At 45.9% G+C, this 19,700-nt stretch overlaps 3 protein-coding genes across 4 annotated transcripts; 2 read left to right on the plus strand and 1 right to left on the minus strand.

The window, feature by feature from the left end:
- Positions 1 to 1,337: 1,337 nt before the first annotated feature.
- Positions 1,338 to 3,977, plus strand: LOC308137795 (calcium-activated potassium channel subunit beta-2-like). The gene is made up of 5 exons (XM_080506640.1): positions 1,338 to 1,359; positions 1,871 to 1,967; positions 2,047 to 2,220; positions 2,296 to 2,491; positions 3,590 to 3,977. Exons 3-5 carry the CDS (start codon positions 2,153 to 2,155, stop codon positions 3,908 to 3,910), a joined length of 585 nt encoding a protein of 194 aa, XP_080362766.1. The 5' UTR covers positions 1,338 to 1,359; positions 1,871 to 1,967; positions 2,047 to 2,152; the 3' UTR covers positions 3,911 to 3,977.
- Positions 3,978 to 4,962: 985 nt separating this feature from the next.
- uhmk1 (U2AF homology motif (UHM) kinase 1) lies at positions 4,963 to 13,282 on the minus strand. Its single transcript, XM_080506596.1, has 9 exons — positions 12,565 to 13,282; positions 11,648 to 11,777; positions 10,908 to 11,094; positions 10,629 to 10,826; positions 10,443 to 10,537; positions 10,287 to 10,363; positions 9,634 to 9,732; positions 9,033 to 9,121; positions 4,963 to 8,895 (listed from the first exon to the last, which is right to left on the minus strand). Exons 1-9 carry the CDS (start codon positions 12,896 to 12,898, stop codon positions 8,749 to 8,751), a joined length of 1,356 nt encoding a protein of 451 aa, XP_080362722.1. The 5' UTR covers positions 12,899 to 13,282; the 3' UTR covers positions 4,963 to 8,748.
- Positions 13,283 to 14,249: 967 nt separating this feature from the next.
- Positions 14,250 to 19,583, plus strand: akr1a1b (aldo-keto reductase family 1, member A1b (aldehyde reductase)). Of its 2 annotated transcripts, none has more exons than XR_013936852.1 (8): positions 14,250 to 14,476; positions 15,533 to 15,628; positions 16,423 to 16,542; positions 16,622 to 16,773; positions 17,431 to 17,826; positions 18,003 to 18,194; positions 18,831 to 18,917; positions 19,326 to 19,583. XR_013936852.1 is itself a non-coding variant. In XM_080506260.1 (8 exons), exons 2-8 carry the CDS (start codon positions 15,548 to 15,550, stop codon positions 19,389 to 19,391), a joined length of 975 nt encoding a protein of 324 aa, XP_080362386.1. In that variant the 5' UTR covers positions 14,250 to 14,476; positions 15,533 to 15,547; the 3' UTR covers positions 19,392 to 19,577. The 2 variants fall into 2 exon arrangements, 1 of the variants encoding a protein (XP_080362386.1); XM_080506260.1 differs by having other exon boundaries at positions 18,003 to 18,075; positions 19,326 to 19,577.
- Positions 19,584 to 19,700: the final 117 nt, after the last annotated feature.

Consider the following 19,700-nt stretch of genomic DNA (forward strand, 5'->3'; position numbering starts at 1 on the left):
TTTTTTTTTTAATAGTTGGATGATTCATGATATAAGGCCAGAGAACAACTGGAGCCGTCCCGCCTTCATGGAGTTGGAAGTGTTATTGAATAACAAAGTGGCTTAACTCCTGACGTACAGCCGAGGAAGCCGGCGTGTGTGACACTAAGTCTAAGGTGAGGACATCTTGGGTGGGGCGTGGCCGCATCGTTTTCGGTATGTGGGTCGTGAACCCCGGCCGACCGATCGACCACATCAGACAGCATTCCTCTCGTGGGGTTTCTGACGCCACAAGAAATGCCTCCCTTGACCTTTTTAACACCTAATATATAGGTGAATAAATAGCTCCGGGGGGGGGGGGGGAAACGAGCGGGGACGTGTCGATATCCTTCAGCTGCCTTTCAACGGCTGCGACTATAAGAAACATTCGAGTGCCATTAGTGAGGCGGGTGAAATAATAACATTCATTTAATATGCGAAGCTTAATAACACACAACCACACAAGCTAGATAATTTAAAGGAATGAAAATGTAGCGATGCACCGATACCGATACCGATATCGTCTACGACAGAGCACTCGAAAAAATTCAAAGTTTATTTCCCCCAAATCCAGCTTTTCCTTTTTGGGATTGGCTAATCCCCCCCCCCCCCCCCCCCCCACCCCCGATGACACTATATAGGGTTTGATTTCTGATTGGCTGGTTGGAGCAACACACTTTTTAAAACCTGGAACAAGCCAGGGGAGAGAGAGAGGACACACTTTCTTCACTTCTGAGACGTCGTTCCAGGTATGAGGACTCATATTACTGCTGGGAAAACCGTTAGAAATAATGAATTTTGCATCATATGACCCCTTTAAGTTGCTCGATTTCAATCAGGGCATGAACGGTTTGCAGGGTCGATAACAACCAGCAGCGATCGGTCACTGTTGTCTATTCGTTTAAATGCACTCGTTCTTCTTTTTCCTCGTCGGTCGGGACCCCGATGAGTTGAAACAACAGCGACGAGGCAAGACAACAGCTTTGTTTTATCTCTAGTTACAAACAGGTTTGCGACTCGACGTTGTGCCAGGAACATTTCACGCCGAGGTCACTCCCTCCTGCGGTGAGAGGGAGAGAGAGAGAGAGAGAGAGAGAGAGAGAGAGAGAGAGAGAGAGAGAGCAGCTCTAAAAAGCAAGACCGAGACGAAGTCCGACATCCAAAGTGAAGCTCTTTATTAATGGCCTCATGGTTTAATTCCTGGATCCTTTATCTTCTCGACCAATCGACACGCAGCTCCTTCCTCAGGAGCAACAGCTGTTAAACCCCTGGATTAAAGGTCAATGTGATTCTCATGCAGGTGTTGTGATGTTCACAGTCTGACCGCCGACCGTTCAGAAGGTGAGCTCCGCGCTAAACTCCGTGAAAGAACATCTCAGTCTGTGTTTTGCTTCGTCTTACAGTTCTGTCGTTCCTTCCCACTGAACAAAGTGGAGAAAATGCAACAACTGAATGTGAGACAATGCATCCATGTGGACATTTCCACTTTTATTTTGGCCATGGACCTCTTGAAGGTTTAAAGTCTGACTAGTCAAAAGGTTAATTTCATAATGAAATTTAGTTCAGGGGCCACAATAACCTTTAAATTATTATTTTTAAATGTGTGATGAAAATGTCTGTTTTTTATCAACATAAAGCCAGTTTTAATGCAAAAACACAGTGAAAAGCTGTTGCATTCTGGGTGTTTTTTTTTTTTTTTTTTCCAAAAACTCACACTATCAGCTTGTCTTTGAGGGTAACGCTAGTTGGCTATCTTTCATCGCTGATATCTCAATGTTGTGTCTGCTACAATTGAGAAATATGCAAAAAAAAAAAAAAAAAAAGTAGTAGAAGACTTCTGATTCCTCCCCAGGCGCCTCCTCCGGTAAGAACTTCAACTCCGACGCTCCTCTGAAGGAATGTTCCTGTGGGGCCGGGAGAAAAGCGCCGGGCGCAGGAAGTGACCACAGGTAATGGGTTTGTTTTTATGTTTTTTTTTAACACCGTGCAGCTTGTGACGAAAGGAAAGGAACCTTCAACCTCTTTCAGGTCCATCTACCGGAGGATTTGCCAGTTCGGACGTCCTCGACAGGAGGAAGACGGTCACCGCCCTGCGGGCCGGCGAGGACCGGGCCCGTCCTGCTGGGGCCTCGGCATGGTGCTGTCCTCCGTGATGATGTACTTCGTGCTGGGCGTCACCGTGCTGCGCTCCTACACCGACAGGTTGTACTCGCCGTCACGCGGGGGCGTGAGAGCTTGACGGGGGAGAGGAAAGACTTCTTGACGTTTTCTCTCCAGCGTGTGGACGGACGAGCACAACTGCACCGTGGTGAACGCCACCATAGCGTGGGACGTCAACTGCTCCTACGGCTGCGGGCCGGCGTGCCGGAGGACGTCCCACTACCCCTGCCTGCAGGTCCACGTCCGGCTGGACGCCACGGACCAGGTGGTGCGGCTGCTGCGGGACGAGGAGGCGCACGGCAGCGGCCCTGAGGTACGCCGCCTCCGAGTCTGAAGCTCCACTTTCATTTATCTACATCCCAACACGATTGACCTTCAATGGTTCAAACCGATTCATTCTGGACTGCTAAATATGTAGATTTTGCATCTTAACAGTAGGATATTTCCTTTTCTCGTCACAGTTACGCATAATTTAATTGTTGAAGGAACAAGATTGTCCATATTTATATCAAAATCTGCATTTTCACTGAAGAATATTCTATTCTTCAATGAAAAGCATGAATGATGTGCAGTTACCGAAACGCGGGTCAACATTTTTGGAAACCAGAGCCGTGTACACAAGCCGATAATTCGCTTTATTTTGGCGAAAAAAGATCAATTCAGGCAAAATTAGATGGTGACAAGTCGTAACGGTAATTATACACATATTTTAGAGGCTTTGAGCAACATGTACACTATTTCGTTTTTTTAAATTGACCATTCAAATGACGGCTGGACGGCTCGCTGCCTAAAACCTATGCCCTGACATACACTCACATATATATTTAATACTATACACCAGTGTTCTTCAACCTTTTTTTGAGCCAAGGCACACTTTTTTCTTAGGAAAACTCTCGAGGCACACCAAAATACGAAAATTTTAAAATTTTAAACTCTGTAGCCTCTATTAACAATATAAAGTCATTCTCATCAAAGTTTTATCAACAGGAATCAAATAAATACAGAAAAAAAAGTATTTCCCAATTTCTTTTTTTAAAAATTGTGACTCCCTCAGTGTGAAACCTGGACCTGATGGATGAAGAGCTGAGATCCTGGTTCACATTCTTCCTTTTCAAAAACTTCTCCATCACTGTCACTGACACAGTACTTTGATACAAGATGGTAGCAGGAGGTGGAGATGAACCACACTGACGTCTGTCAGTTTCCATTTCACCGGCAAAGTTCTGTGCTGCCCTCTAGTGGCGAAGAGTATTTATACATGATTACTCTGCAACACACTGTCGGCTGTGAGAGCAAATGTTTTTTTTCGAAAAAAATGTGAAATTGGATAATTTCCCAGTGGTTGAAAAACACTGCTATAAACTATATATTTAATAATATAATTAAAACTGAACTCTTGTCGTTTTTGTAGTGCTTCTACGTTCCACAGTGTCAGAAGGAGTACGCGGCCAGTCGCGCCGCGGTTCAGGACGTTTCCCAGCGTCTCAAGTCTCTGGGTACCGTTCGGTGTTTCGTCGGACGCAGAACCGGCGGCGGCGCCATCCTGGCGCCGTTCTACGGCCGCGCCGCCGCCTTCTACTCCCTGTTCTGGCCGACCTGCGTCCTGGTCGGGGGGTCCGCCATCATCGCCATGGTGAAGCTGACGCAGTACCTGTCCGTCACGTGCGAGAGGCCCAGCAGGGTCGGGCGAGGCGCCGGGACGCTTCCCGTCGCGGGACAAGGGACGATCTGACAGCGGCTTCAGGAGGACAGAGGTCGGGGCGCAACCAGGAGCCGACGTTTCAAATTCGAAATCCAGATGTTAGGGTCAATTAAATTTGCCAAGAGGTTTAACGGGACTGATTATTGAATTAAAAATTTTTTTTTTTTTTTGATGTTGATGAAATCTACATATATATATATATATATATATATATATATATATATATATATATATATAAAAAAAAACGTATTTTGAAAATTTGTGGGCCTTTAATCTGGCTAATCCCTAAATATAATTTGAGGTTTTTGGTGTCATTTATAATAAACATCAAAAAACGTCAACAAGCATTGTGGTGCTTTTTAAAAAAAAATACATTTTCTTAAATTTTTAGTTTTTTTGAGCTTGTTTAGCGGGTCAACTTGGGTCTAATGACACGGCGGAATAATAATATGAAAAAAGAAACATTACAGTTACAATAGGGTCCTGGCTTTCTGGGCTCAGTAACTAATAATAATAATAAAATAAATTATATTTATATAGAACAGTTGTTGCACAAAGTGCTTTAGATTAAAAACACACAAACCTCATGGATAAAACCAAGTAAAACAAAAGTTAAGCTTTAATTAAAAGCGAGTCTCTAAATTTTTTAAATTTTTTTTTAAAAGAGGTCACTGATTCTTCAAGTGTCATCTAAACGTTACGGCCTCATAATATTATATCAATAATACATCTGGGCTGAATGAGACCGGGACATATGAAGGACGTCACAGGAGACATTCACATCAGAAAATTGAAAAAAACTTAATTTCAGCAGTTTTGGTTGAAAAGTAACAAAGAAAAGTGAATCCTTTCATGTATAAACCAAAAATTTAAACTAAAAAAAGAGAGGTAAGTGCAGGAGCTGCCAGTGGGTCACGGCTTCGTATTGAAAGAAAAAACAAACAAACTACGAAGTCGTTGTGGACTTGGTTCTTAATTTTGGAATTATTACCGATCCAGATCAAAGGGAGGAATGCGAACACGCCACAAGGTCTCGGACCGATCGGTTCCTTGGCGCCACGAGTCACGAGACAAAACAGCCGTTCCAAGTCAAGCATCGTTTTTATTATTATGATTCTCAAACACGCCGGTCGTCTTACAGTCTCAGTGCTCGTGTCTTGCATACAGTCCCTTTCTCAACATCGTGCTTCTTTTCAGAAGTAGTTTGTAGAAAGAAGGAAAGAAAAAAAAAAAAAAAGAAACAAACAAACCCAGTAACAACCAGTGTGGCCTGTGACGCTGTTAAGATGGAAAACGTCGTCCGGAGCTGAAACTCAACAACCATCAAGCTTCTCATCACACAGGAAGACAATAACACAAAGGCATCGCTGTCTCCGGGTATCGTCGCTTGATATTTTCAAACGTTTCCGAATTCTCGGTCGGGATTAACTGCGGACGACGTCCCAGATCATCTGGATCGACAGTGAGACAATTAATCCTCATTCACTCTCGTGAGACGCAGAAACATAAGCTTAAACCTTCTTTTTTTTTAAATTCATATGACTGAATTGACTTAATAAATTCAGTCGTTGAGTGTTTGAGCCTCTTATAATGACCTAAAACCCACATCAATGTGTAATACCACTTTTTTTGTGCAGAGGGTGGCGATAGTGAGTCGACCTTCATCAGCCAAGGTCAGAAGAAGAAGAATTAAAGGGGGGGGGGGGCAACTTAAAGAGGTCATATTATGCAAAATTCACTTTCTAAAGGTTTTCCCAACAGTAATAATCGTCCCCATACCTGGAACGACGCCCCAGAAGTTTTAAAAAGTGTGTCGCTCCAAGCAGCCAATCAGAAATCAAACCCTATATAGTGTCATCGGGGGTTTAACCAATCACAGTCAAGTTAGGCTCCTCCCCTTTTAACTCCTCCCACAATTAGGCGCATGGCAACACGAGAGGAAGTGCTTCCTCCTCTTTTACCATAGATGGGCGTGTGTGGGCGGAGTCAGTCCAGCTCACACAAGACACAGCAGATTCTGAATGCAGCTCCTATGATCCAATATTCTAATGGAGGGAAAAATCAAGCAGAAGCTGGATTTGGGGCAATAAACTTTCAATAAAATGTTTTTGGACCAACGGGATCATGTGTAAGTGTTGAAAAGTTGCATAATATGACTCTTTTAAGAAGTGAGCATTATTTAGGCTGGTGGATGATTTCGAACATTCACTCACCCGGATCATTGTGCTTTTCACGCCACAGATTTAGGTTGCAGGAGTGCAATTCAAGTCTTTTGGGGGTTTTTTTTGGTTGAGGACTTCTTTTAAGCTAAAACTAGAGACGGGGTTAATTTATAAATAGCTGAAAAACTCAACAGGTTAATTCAACTTTCCTTTTAATGATTCATTTCCTCACGGATTCGCCTTGAAATGTAAATAATCCCCACAACACATTTTACCTGAAGCTCTCCGTCAAGGGAGGCGGGACAGCCGCCCCGTCTCTCCGTCTCTGACTTGATCACCCAAGAGGAAACTTTGGAATTCACATTTTAGGCACGTCGAAATAAAAACTTGTACAAAAATACATTATTCCTGTAAACGTCCCGGAGGAATTTGACTTTCGATCTTCAAATATTTGTCATTTGACACTACTTTCTCGTTCGTCTCACACATACAAGTCCCATCCCAGAGCAGGGCTTCATGTTTGTGCTTTAAAACCAAGACAAAGTAAGAACTGAGGAACAGAAGAAAAACGGAAGCCTCTCGCTTTAAAATTAAACCTCCACTTGTGACAAAATAAATAAACCACCTGTTGATTCTTCACTTTCATTAATATCACTTATATCGCCTGTTTGATTATTTAGCATTTTTGCCAGCTGGTTAGCAATGTTACAGCCAGTAGCTCTTGCGAAAAGCTCGGCCCCGTTTCCACGGTAAGACTAAAATAGATTAGAAAATAAAGTAAATTCAAGAATAAAAGTATTTAAGTGAAAATGCATAAATGCTGTCTGTTTTTGTGCCGACGACGCTCAAAGCCACTGAAAATATAACTTTTTGAAAATGGCCGTGGAATCCCAGCCCGTAGTCTCCTCAGACTTTTATTTTGAAAGTCACCGCAATAACAATCCAACTTGGTCGCCTGTCCTCTAAAATGTTTGTCTACTCCCAGTGCGTTAACGTTTATAGCGTCTTGTTCTCTGTGTGTTTCCCTAACAAAAACAAAAAAAACCCGCCCCCTTGTGGTCCAACGTGAGAACTACGCCGTTTTCAAAACGTGCGAAAATGCTTTTTGCGAATGAAACCCCAAAAAACGAATCGTATTTCCACACGAAACCTCGTCGTGCAAACGAGGCCCAACTTCGGCAAAAGCGAGTATAAATTAAAGATCAAGAAAATAAAGATTTGCGGCACTTTTGATCGCAAACGAGTCGTTTCGCTTTTTCACTTCGGGACAGCTGGTCACTCTCCAAACTGCAAGTTGCCCTTTTACTTGTAAACGCAACTATTACCAATCCTGTTCTCTTACGTTACACTTACTTAAAAGAGTTTCTTTGCCCGTCGCGGTATTGCTCCTGAAAAGACGAGTTAAGATGTGGTATTTAGAATTTACTGCATGTATAACCCAACACAGCACAATCTTACGAGTGTTTATATAATGCTGCGTGGCTTAAAAAAAAAAAAATAGTAGAAACTTTAAACTTAAGACCAACTAGAAGACGTCTATACGTTACGCTTCGTTACTGTTTATGTTGACGTGTAGCAGGAAAAGGTTCATTTCGCGCGGCTGTAGCGCGCACGCCGCCGTCAATTTAGCAGCGTTGGCGTGGCGTGGCGTGATCGGCGGCGACTGCGTCTGAACGACTCGTCCACCGAACCTGAACGGATTCGATCCAAGAAAACACAAGAATCAGTTCATATTTTTGGGGGTTTTTTTGTTCATAAAGTCACTGCACGGCTGAAAACAGAGCGGCCGGAGGTCGGTAACCACGGTAACGGCTCGGCGTTTCGGTAAAAGAAGCCCCAGTGAGATTCAAGAGAAGAAGAAGTAAAAAAACAAAACAAAAACAAAACATCATCTGAGCACATGGGGTCAGAAATTAAAGGCTACACAGATATAAAGACACAGGTCGGGGGGGGGGGGGGGGGGGGGGGGGTAGGACCCTCGGAAAGTGACTTCTTTGAGAACTTTAAGCGAGGAGTTCAATCAATTTCTCCCTGAAAACCTGAGGAGGTCAGAACGACCCCCCCTTATACCCCCCCGTACCTTGCTACCACCTCCACACAGGCTAAACTAAAAAAAAAAAAAAAAACGTGAGTAAAACACACCAGTCGTCACGTCAGGAAACCTTCAGTTTCACTTTTTTTTTTTTTTTTTGCCGGTATATATAAAGCTAAACGTGTCGGCATTCACCCTGCTACATGTTTCCCTTCACATCCCAGCCCTGGAGAACGTTTTTTTTTTTGTCCGACCCGAAAAAAAAACAATTCTGGAAGAAGAAGAAGAAGAAGAAGAAGAAGAAAACCCCGTCGGCAGCTCGTGTCGCACGAAACCGCCGTCGCAGATCTCAGGCCATCGAAGGTTCGGCACAAAGGTCAAAAGTCACACGCCGCACCAAACGCAGGATGCACAACAAAAAAACAAAAAGAAAAGAATAATAAAAGAGAGGAAGAACACTCAGAAGTTAACTGGCTCAAAATGCAGCGTTGCCAGTTGTGCAATAATGTAGAAGTCGGTCTTCTGTGGCGTCGTGACGGATGTAAAATTATATTATATATATATATATATTTTTAAATCTGCAGCATGATAATCGTACATCAACTGACGCTGACCTGCATCGACCGGCGGGAGGAGAAGCCCCGCCCCCCCTTCCACGCCAGGGGGGGGGGGTCTCACTGCACCGTCTGGTACAGGTATCCTCGCTTGTAGGCGCTCAGAGGGTAGAAGGTCGCCACCACGAACTTCCCGTCGAACGTCCGGCCCGTCAGCAGCCGCTGAGCCTCCTTGGAGTCGCTGGCGTTGGCGTACTCCACAAACACCTGCAGGAAAAACCAGAGAAATATATAGAGTTACAAAAACATTTACCACATCGTGTACCCGAACTGGAATTAACCCCCCGTTTAAACAACAAAGAGGCGTTTTCTTCATCATCATCATCACAAACAGCCGGACTCACCTGTCCTTTCCCCGGGTTCTCCTTGGGTATGAGCAGAGAGACGACCGAGCCGTACTTCTGGCACTCCTCCTTCATGTCCTCCAGGATATCTGAGCACAAACACCCGCCGTCACTTTCTCCCAACGGACCAGACACTATTTTGACAAAAGTATTTGCTCGCCTGCCTTCAAACAACAACAAACACGTGAACTCGAGCGAACCGAAGGGTTAAGGCAACAGCAATATCATCAGTCGGGTCAAACTATAAGCGGCCTAATTTATGAATCCGTGAGAAGAGCTGGGCATAAAAACAAACAAACAAACAAAGAGAGCCTCATTTACTTTTTATTTTGGGTTTGTTTATATCCATTTTAATCCTTGAGGACAATCACAGCAATGCATTTTCACTTTTGAGAATATATCAGATGTCTGCGGTCATTTTTAAGTGCATTGAGAAAGAAAAATCAGATTTTTCTTTTTTTTTTTAAGTCAAAATGACTCAAACACCTGGAGAGCTGAGCAAATACTTTTGGCAATACAGTGTATATATCTTAACAGATGAATTAAACCAAAAACATGTTGAACATTTGATGAGGAAACCCTAAATGGACGGCCCCCTGACCTTCGTACTCCTCTTCGTTGTGCAGGTGACTGTCGTCGATGAGGTTGAGCAGACGGAGGACGGGAGACGGCAGCAGGACCAGGTCTTCAATGTGCGGCGCTGAGACACGATAAATCAAAATGCCATCAAACTCCCCCCGGATGTGGTTTCACTGCTTCACCGAGTTGTCCACAAAAAAAAACAACAACTTTGGAAACAACAATCAATTTTTTTTGTTTTTGCTCCTACGTGGCACGAGGGACTGAATCCAGTACTTTTAGCGGTTCTGACCGAATTCCATCTGTACCACTGAGTTCCGCTTTACGTCAAATCAAAGGGTACCTAAACGCATCCTTGCGACTTCGTGACTGAAATTTCATGCAATTCGGGCAAGTAGTTTTTGCAAAAAGTTGGCAAAATACGTATATACAAACCAATAAATAAATGAATAGAAGAAAAAATAAAGTTGGAGAGCAAAAACACTCCTGTAGAGTATTTCAGAGTTGCGTTGCCCTGAACAGGAAGTGATGTGGTTTGACGTTGCGATGTGAGCGGTACTAGAGGAACCACGTGGAGACGACGCTCCCTGGGTCGTCATGGAAACAGAGCCGCTCTGCCGGCAGGTGCCACATTTTGACCAGAGTGAATCCGAATCAAACTAAAAAGCCACATACCAAAGGGGATGCTGAAGAACGGGTTCAGGAGGGCAGCTTCCGCCGTGCAGCGATGCTTTGGGTTGTTGAGGAGCATGCTGCGGAGACGGAGGAAAAGCTGAGTCCCACAACGTGGATCGTGGATCGTGGTACCGGCAGAGGGAGAAAGAGGCGTACCTTTTGACAAGGTCTCTGAGGTGATAGACGGGGATGGCGGGGCTCACCGGGCTGCTGCTGGCGAAGATATGGTCAATAATGGCGGCGCTGTTGTCCTGGAAACAGGGGAAAAAAACAAACAAACAAAGGGTGGGTACCAATCGTCTCTTGACCGTTGTGCCGAAAGCGTCTGGACCGCCGCGGTACCTTCCACTCCTTCGAGCGCACGGTGTCTTTGAGTTTGATTCCCGAGAACATCTCCAGCAGGATGACGCCCAGGCTCCACAGGTCCACGGCGGCCGTGCAGCCCGAGTCGCCCTCCATCTCCACCCCGGCCTGCGCCAGGCTGTTCTGGAGCTCCGCCTCCGGCGCCCGGTACCCGTCCGTCTGGATGTACTTGACATCCTGAGACGAAGGGGGCGAGTCGGTTTTAGTTGGGGGGGAGAGAAACGTGGCGACGCCCGCCCAGATCCCCGCGCAACCGACCTGGTTTCCCTGCTTGAAGCTGAGGCCGAAGTCGATGAGCTTGAAGCACTCGTCGTCGGCGCTCCAGAGGATGTTGCGCGGTTTGAGGTCGGCGTGAACGTAGCCTTCCTTGTGGAGGAAGGCGAGGGCTTCCAGGATGTCGCGAGCGCAGTGCTGGACCAGCCACATGGAATGGCCCTGCTGGGGTCTGGTGAATCCGGTGGAAAGGCGGAAGTCACGTATTGTACCGGTTTTTAACCCCAACAATTTCACATAAATAGACGTCTTATAATAGAGTGTATTTCCCCAAATCTAATCTTGTTTGTGAATTTCAGCCAGTCTAACAGTCCTTTGACTGACAATCGTCCATTTCTGTGTCTGTACCTTTAAATGCTAATTTAAACGTCCACGTCCCACTTGGGGAGAAGATTACACACCTGATCTAAATATTTGTTTCGTCATCAAGTTTCTGCTTGGATGACGACTGTTCATGTGCATCAAAGCAAGAAAACGTTTGTTGTTTTTTTTTTAAACTATAATTTTTATCGAAACAAATCAAAACTCTTGTTATAGCTCTATTTGTAATTAAAAAGAACAATTTCAGCGTTATTATTGGCAATCGATCATGTGACCTGGAGGACGTCTCGGCTCGTATTGAGCTTCATCAGATCACAAACAAAACGCTGCCAAGTCTCCTGCGATCAACCGTTTTCCGAACCTCGCGCTCAAGAAGCCGGCGCCACAGACGGACTCACACTCACCTTCCACCCTGGGTTCCACTGCTGCCTCGCACCAGCAGCTCCGACACGCTGACGTCGAGGAGCTCCAGCAGGAGGCAGCGGGTGGCAACGCCCACGCTGGTGTGGTTCGTGAAGACGCCGTATAGTGTCACTGAGAAACAATGGGACCGGAGCCGAAGTCAGAATAACAGAATGTCACAGCAGTAAAATCTCTCCCCTGTTCAGAACCTTCACATGGTCTCGTTGGTCCAAAAATGTTATGATATTGATAATGATATTCAAAAGGTTTTTCAACCCAAATGCAGCTTTTCCTTGATTTCCCCTCCATTTGAATATTGGATAATAGGAGCTGCATTCAGAATCTGCTGTGTCTGTGTGAGCCGGACTGGCTCCGCCCAACACGTGCCCATATATGGGAAGAGGATGAAGTACTGCCTCTCGTGGCGCCATGTGCCAGAGCAGAGCTGCCTGATTGTGGGAGGAGTCAAAAGGGGGAGGAGCCTACCTTGATTGTGATTGGCTAAACCCTCGGTGACACTATATAGGGTTTGATTTCTGATTGGCTGTTTGGAGCAACACACTTTTTAAAACCTTTAAAACAAGCCAGGGAGAGAGAGGACACACTTTCTTCACTTCTGGGACGTCGTTCCAGGTGTGGGGACGATTAGTACTGTTAGAAAACTTTTAGAAAATTATTTTTGCAGAATATGACTTGGTGGAGAGTTCTTCCTTTTCACATCTCCTCCACTTGCCCAAGAGGAAATGTAGGCATTGTATTTGTCACCATCCATCTATCTGGATAGATAGATTATTGTCAATACAAGCAAAATGTGTCATTGCAGATTTTTACACTCTTACACTGCAAGTTCTTCTCAGTCTGATTCTAAAGTCGTCCAGCTCACAACCCCCCCCAACATGTCCCGAATATTCCGACTCACCGATGTTTTTGTGTCCCTGGATGTCCTCCAGCACGGTCCTCTCCTTGTGATACCCGTAATCTCCTCCCCGAGTGTCGGCCTGGAACTCCTTCACGGCCGCGGTGGCGGCTCTGCCCGAGCTGACCCGGTAAACCGAGGCCGAGACGCCCTGGCCCAGCCGCGACTGGACCGTCCAGATCTCCCCGAAGATCTCGAACAGCACCGGCTTCATGCTCTGGTCGACGCCGCCGCTCTGCGACGACGGCGGCTGCTGCTGCTGCTGGGGGGCGGCGTCCGGCGGCCGCGGCGGTGCCGACGGCTTCGCCCCGGGCTCGGAGGAGCCACAGTGAGCCATCCCGGGTGGAGCGGACGGTGCGAGCAGGAGGAGGCTGAGGACAGCAGGAGGAGGTGGAGGTGGTGGAGGAGGAGAGGAGCCCGCTAGTTGACAGGTGGGAGAAGCAGCGAGATCATCTCAAAGCGTTAGCCGCGTAACGTCAACAGCAGCCCGCACGCGATCCGTCCACTCCGACGACCTCACGGGAAGGAGGCGCGGGGCCGTCGGGGAGCATATTAGGAGTGTCTGTGACGGACGGCGTCACAGCTTTAGGCCGCGAATCCAAGCGGGGCGCGCGGAGACGAATCCCCCACCATAATGCGTCCCTGAAGTAAACTACACGGGAGACCGCTTCGAGAGCGACTGCGGTCAAGTTTGGTCCGTCGGAGTTGGGAGTAAACTCGAGTTGTTGATATTGTCGTCACTTCCGTTTCCGCTTTTCTCCGCGCAGCTCTGCGGCGCGGTCCGTTCGAGCGCGCCCCCTGCCGCCGAGGGGTGTTCCTACAACAAATAATTAAAAAGGAAATGTTCAATATAATATGGAGGGGATTTATACGGTATTAGGGCCAATAAAGCTCAAGAAAAAAATATCTGAGGATAAATAAATAAATAATATTGCAATGTGAGAAAAGAGTTGAAATTCAATGTCAAGATTTTTCTTTTCACGGAGGAAAGAAAGTCAAAATACAATGCTGAGATTTTTTTTGCCAAGCTGTGATGGCAATAGCCAGCCCATGTGCTTCTGCAAAAATGCATTGGCTCAGTTTAATGAGCTGGTGAAACTATACTACATAATAGGCTTTATTTCATAAACACAGTGACATATTATCTGTATCTGTGTTAGGACTTTGAAGGGTGCAGGGTGCAGCTCTGCATTGCTCTCCACACTGACTTCTTACCGTGTATGAAAGACACTGGCAGAGATCCCGGGGTTGCTCATAGCCTATTTATAAAATGCACTATTATTAAACCAGGAAGTCCTGTTTGAAATCAAATGTTCAAAAGCAATAAGCAACCCTATATAGTCATAATTAGAATTAAGTATTTAATGTGATTATTTTGGCATCCATGGGCAAATGATGAGGAGACAGTTTGTATTAAGAAAAAGATAGGTACATTTATTTTGACTTTTTCCCTCAGTGAAAAATAAAATCTTGACATTAAATTTAGAAATTTTTTAACCTGCCAAAATTTTTCTTTTCTTGAGTGGCCCTAATACTCTTCTGTAGATTTACGACCTATAATAATAATATACTAGTAATAATGCCATTATTATTGTTATTATTATACGGTTTAATTTAATGTATTTATTTAAAACGGAGTACTGGGAAACCGGAAACGGCGGCACCATCTTCCGGAAGTGGGGGAGAAAAGAAAAAAAAAACCGGTGGTGTAAATACGTGAAAAAAACCAGGATGTGTGTTTGAAGGTTTGCCAGCGGACTAGAAGTGTTGCTCGTGCTGCGGCTGCACGAGGAGACGAGGTGCTCGTGACCCGGTGACTGGACTGCACGCGCTGCTTTCCCCCTGTCGCTGGTGAAACGTGCTCTGTCCGGGCAGACGGCTCGTCGTTCCGCATCGCTCTCCACTCCAGTGTCCGGTAAGAACTGCGGCATGACTCGGGTTTTTTTTTAATTATTATTATTTATTATCATAAACTGGCCTTCTCCTCCACGAGCAGACCATGTTATGTATATATATAATAATAATAATAAAAAAAGAAAGAAAATAGGAATGTAGGACTGTTGGACGCGTCGCTTTTACCTGCTTGCGAACGTGTTTTTTTTTTCCACCGAGCCTTGTGACGGATCACGGGGTTCTGCTGGCAGGGCAACTTCCCAACACCTGGGTGCTTTGGGTCTGATTCGATCCAGCACGGAACAAAAGACAAGCGCCTTGTATATTAAGGCTCCACGTTAATGGAGGAGTGGTGGGATTTTGCTCTGGGCCAAGTGGGCAACAGCCCAGGGCGCAAAACGCAACAGGGGCGCACCCACTCCCTCCTTTCTCCTCATCTATGGACTTTCACTTAAACCCCGGAAGTGTTTTGTGGAGAAGAAGTTATCGCCTTTCACCAACTCCTTGAGGAAGCCTTATAACACTTTTAGGTCCATAGTCCATTTCGGACGTACCCACAAAATTTCTCTTGTATTACTGGAACAGTTCAGAGAAATGTATTTTCTGAATAAATAAATACCAGCCAGGTCCACTACTGGTCATTCTGGGGCAGCTTTACTGAGGAAAAACAAAACAATTCCGTGTGAGCCAGCACTGGAAGAAACCTGCAGAACCAGAAGGGAAAATTAAAAAGAAAAATGTCTCAGATTCTCCCGCTGCACTGCAGAGGAGAGGAAAGCCTTGCAGCAGGTTATTTGTTCATCCCCGGTTCAGCTCGACCTGATCTGACGTGACGTTCTTCATCAGTGATCGTTGATCTGAAGAGAGGATAATTGGGGACTTTTGTAGGCGGCGACCGTTTTAGGGGGAAAATGTCAAAGTCAGCAGCCCTCCCCTCTTCCTCTCGTCGGTACTTCCTGTTCTCTGAAAAACACACATCAGCAGGGATTCTTTCAACTCAGTCCATTTCTCCTGACTTGTTTCGGTGACATTCAGACTCATACGGTTCTGCTTGTATTTCAATTTTTTTTCCTTCCAGGTGCTTCAAAGAGTCATGAATGACTTTGCCGTCCTCAACACGGGGCGCAAGATGCCCCTGATTGGACTTGGAACATGGAAGAGTGAGCCTGGGAAGGTAAACCCTGCACTTTGTTGTTTTTACCTGCTTTTCAAATCGCGTTTTTTTTTTTTTTAGCTGCCAATTTCTCCCAGTGACTGCACTTTAAGATGCACCGATGCCACTTTTAGCAATGTTTTCCATTGGGGTGTGAAAGAAAGTTAGTAATTTATTTCAATCCATCATAATCTGAAGAGAAAGAGAGACTTTTCAAGGTAATTTTCATTCAATATGTAATATTTATTCCAGGTCTTAAAATGTTCTTGAACAAGATATAGATATAAAATGGCTAGAAATTGCTTTAAAAGCCTTCAGCAGTGGCGGCGCTACAGACATTATTTTACGACTCCGTACGCAAGATATTTCGCCAAAGGGACGAAGGGGAATGAATGACGGCCTCAACAGCATGAATGAAGTTGCGCTACCGCCACCTGCTGGTTGCAGCTCGTCCAAACCATTCCCACAGCTCAAAAAGAGAAGAAGAAACCTGAAGTTATGCAGTCGCCAGGAAAAATACGCCCTCAATATCAGGACGTTCAAAGGTTGATGCATCCGCTGCACCGATTGGCTGAAACAGATAAAAAAAATGTTTTCATAGTTAAAAACAAAAAGTTTTTTTGTGTATTTGAGCAGACAAATTATTTACACTTTGAAAATAAACCACTTGCGTCCATGTTTTCAAAATTTTACACCTTGGGAGCCGTTTCCAGAAAGTTCGGTTTAGCGTTTTCGCTCGCAAAACGGGCCCGAAGCCCCAACCGGACCAGTTTTCCCACCTGCACATTCTGTCTCGGTTCCCCGCTTCGTCGCAGGTGAAACAGGCGGTGGTCTGGGCGCTGGGGGCGGGCTACCGCCACATCGACTGTGCGACCATCTACGGCAACGAGGTGGAGGTGGGCGAGGCGTTGCAGGAGACCCTGGGGCCCGATAAGGTGAGTCCAGACGCCGCCGACAGCTGGAGGCCAACGTCTCCAAGCTGACGTTGACGTGTATCCCCCCCCCACCCCCCAGCCCCTGAGGCGGGAGGACGTGTTCGTCACGTCCAAGCTGTGGAACACCCGACACCACCCGGAGGACGTGGAGCCGGCGCTCCTCAAGACCCTGAAGGACCTGAAGCTGGAGTACCTGGACCTCTACCTCATCCACTGGCCCCACGCCTTCCAGTGAGTCTCGCTCTTTCATCGGAATGGAAACGCATCGGTCCAAAAATAGAGCTACACTCGGTAGAGTGCAGATCGCCGCCAACGCCACATTTGTTTGTGGGACCGAGTTGGCGTCACTCGCCTGATAGTTGTTAGCTCATATCGACGCTAACTTGGTAGGTCAGGTAGCTACATCACCGTGTGAAATACTGAGCAGGGAGCATCTCTATGGCGACAGACGCCGATCTTCTTTGATCTCCATGAGGTGCCTCTCTCATCCGCTTTGTACGGCAAAGTTTTTCACGTTTTTTTGAGGATTTATTAGGAAACGGTTGGGTGTTAACGTCCCAAAATCTAATTGATTGTTCCTTGGATTTCATGCAATTCGAGTTTATAGGTTTTTGCGAAAAGTTGCTTAAATACTGTCATACGAACCGATAAATAAATAAATGGATGCAGACAAAAACATAATTGACTTTTTGTCAGTGAAGGTTAAAAAAAAGATGTTATGAAACACAATAATAGTAGCGTCAAGTGAAATAACACGGCAAATAAAGATTTCTTAAAGATAATTCTAATCAAAAAGATTTTGTTCTGCATTAAAAAAAACAGTTTAAGCTGTAGCTCACTCTCACTGTGTCAGTAACTCGCTCGGCTCCATTCCTTCGTGTCCCTCAGACGGGGTGACGTCCCGTTCCCCAAACGGGAGGACGGCACGATGCTGTACGACGAGGTGGACTACAAGCTGACCTGGGCCGCCATGGAGAAGCTGGTGGAGAAAGGCCTGGTCCGCTCCATCGGCCTGTCCAACTTCAACAGCAGGCAGATCGACGATCTCCTCGCCGTCGCCAGCATCAAGCCCACGGTCCTCCAGGTGGAGAGCCACCCCTACCTGGCCCAGGTGGAGCTGCTGGCTCACTGTCGGGACCGGGGCCTGGTGCTGACCGCCTACAGTCCCCTGGGGTCGCCCGACCGCGCCTGGAAGCATCCCGACGAGCCCGTCCTGCTGCAGGAGGCCGCCGTGGCCTCGCTGGCAGACAAATACAAAAAGTCCCCTGCTCAGATCGTCCTGAGGTGACGGGAACGCTTTGATCTAAATCAGTAATAATGAAACATCAAAGCAAAATCTGCCTTTATCATGTGGCACCGTTGCCGACAGATCACTGTGAAATATCCAGAACACAATGAAAACTCAACATACTTGTTGATTACGGCGGCTTGTACCGTGACGCAAACGTCTCTCTGTGCAGGTGGCAGACGCAGCGAGGAGTCGTCGCAATCCCCAAGAGTGTGACGGAGTCGCGCATCAAAGAGAACCTTCAGGTGAGGGCCGACCCGTTCCTTTCAGGCCTCGTTTCCAATGACAACGGTGATCTTGCGCCACTGCAAACGAAACTTCAAAAGAAAACTGCTCATTACGACCCGGCTCTGCGAAGAGAAGGGTGAGTTTGGGTGAAGTGAGGGTTTTATTGGTAGTTAATCAAATGGAGACACAATAATACAACAGAGCGCCAAACGCCCAACAACTAAACGATGTTTGATCTCGTATAACAAAAAGGCAACTTCTTTACTCGAAGGCCGTTGACTAAAGTTCTATTAACTTTTCTGAAATGCTGCTATCAGTCATGTGTACCACAGTCGGTAGTAACTAGCTGTTCTGCACATGCTCAGTAGATGAACAATAAAAACAACGTTTTCGTCCAGTGTCAGTCTCCTGGGAGTTTTATTTTGACAGTCACAGCAATAACAATCCAACTTGGTGGTCTGTCCTCTAGACAGTCTCTGTACTCACATCGTTAATAACATAGTTTATAGCGTATTTTCCTCTGCTGCATGTGTGTGTGTGTGGTTTCATTCCAGAAACACACAATAGCACCCACTTGTGGCCCAACATGAAATTTATGTCGTTTTTCCCGCTTTTCTGTAGAAACGGACATCATTTTCAAAACGTTGCCTCAAAAAAAAAAAAAAAAAAAAAACCTTTCTGGAATGCGAAAGTTTTCACTCGTGTTGTCATGGAAACGGGACCTCAGACGTGCGCTCACATCAAACGTCTGTGTGTGTGTGTGTGTGTTCAGCTGTTTGACTTCACCCTGGATGCAGAGGAGATGAAAATGATCACAGCACTGAACAAAGGCTGGCGCTACATCGTACCAATGATTGAAGTGAGTTTAAACAAAACTTTTACTTTGTACACATCAAGCTAGACTTAATTTGTTCAGCATTTTTACATTAATTTACTTTACTTTGGTGAGTGTTTGACCCACTGGAGACATTCAAGCTGTCACACAAAATGAGAAGCGACTAATTATTGTATGTTGTTGAATAAATGTTTTATCCGTTTCCTGTTATTGATGCTCCTCTGCCTTTCATTTGTTTTAAGCCCCGATAAAGTCTCAATGTTTTTTTTTTTTAAGTTTGTGCCCTGAAGCATAAACCTCTATAAACACTTCAAATAAACTATTGTTCCATTGCCCTTTTTTAAAATTTTTATTTAATTTGCTCCATGTGACGCCCAACAGTTGAATGTAAAAGCGGAGAACCGCCGTGACTCTGCGTCTTTGGTGTTCCAGGTGGAAGGGAAGCTGGTTCCCAGGGATGCAGGACATCCTCACTACCCGTTCAACGACCCCTACTGACGACCTCCGCCGCCACCCGACTCTGTGCCTTCAACGCCGCCTCGCCCTCCCGCAACCCGCCACGCCACATCCTCGCCTCCCCGTTTCTGCCCACAACCGGTCAATCCCTGCTTCATTTCCACATCTAGTGTTGCAGACGGCGACTGGGAAACGTGGTGAGACTGTAATACGTGTTGTACGTGTGATTCTTTTTATTAAACATTTTCTAACTTCCAACGTTGCGAGCGTCTCCCTTTACCCGTTTGAATGTCCGCGTCAGTCCGACTGTAAGGCAGACCAAACGAGAAACGTTGCATTTGTCGTCATGGA

This window comes from Blennius ocellaris (assembly GCF_963422515.1).
Source record: "Blennius ocellaris genome assembly, chromosome: 12".
Taxonomy (NCBI): Eukaryota; Metazoa; Chordata; class Actinopteri; order Blenniiformes; family Blenniidae; genus Blennius; species Blennius ocellaris.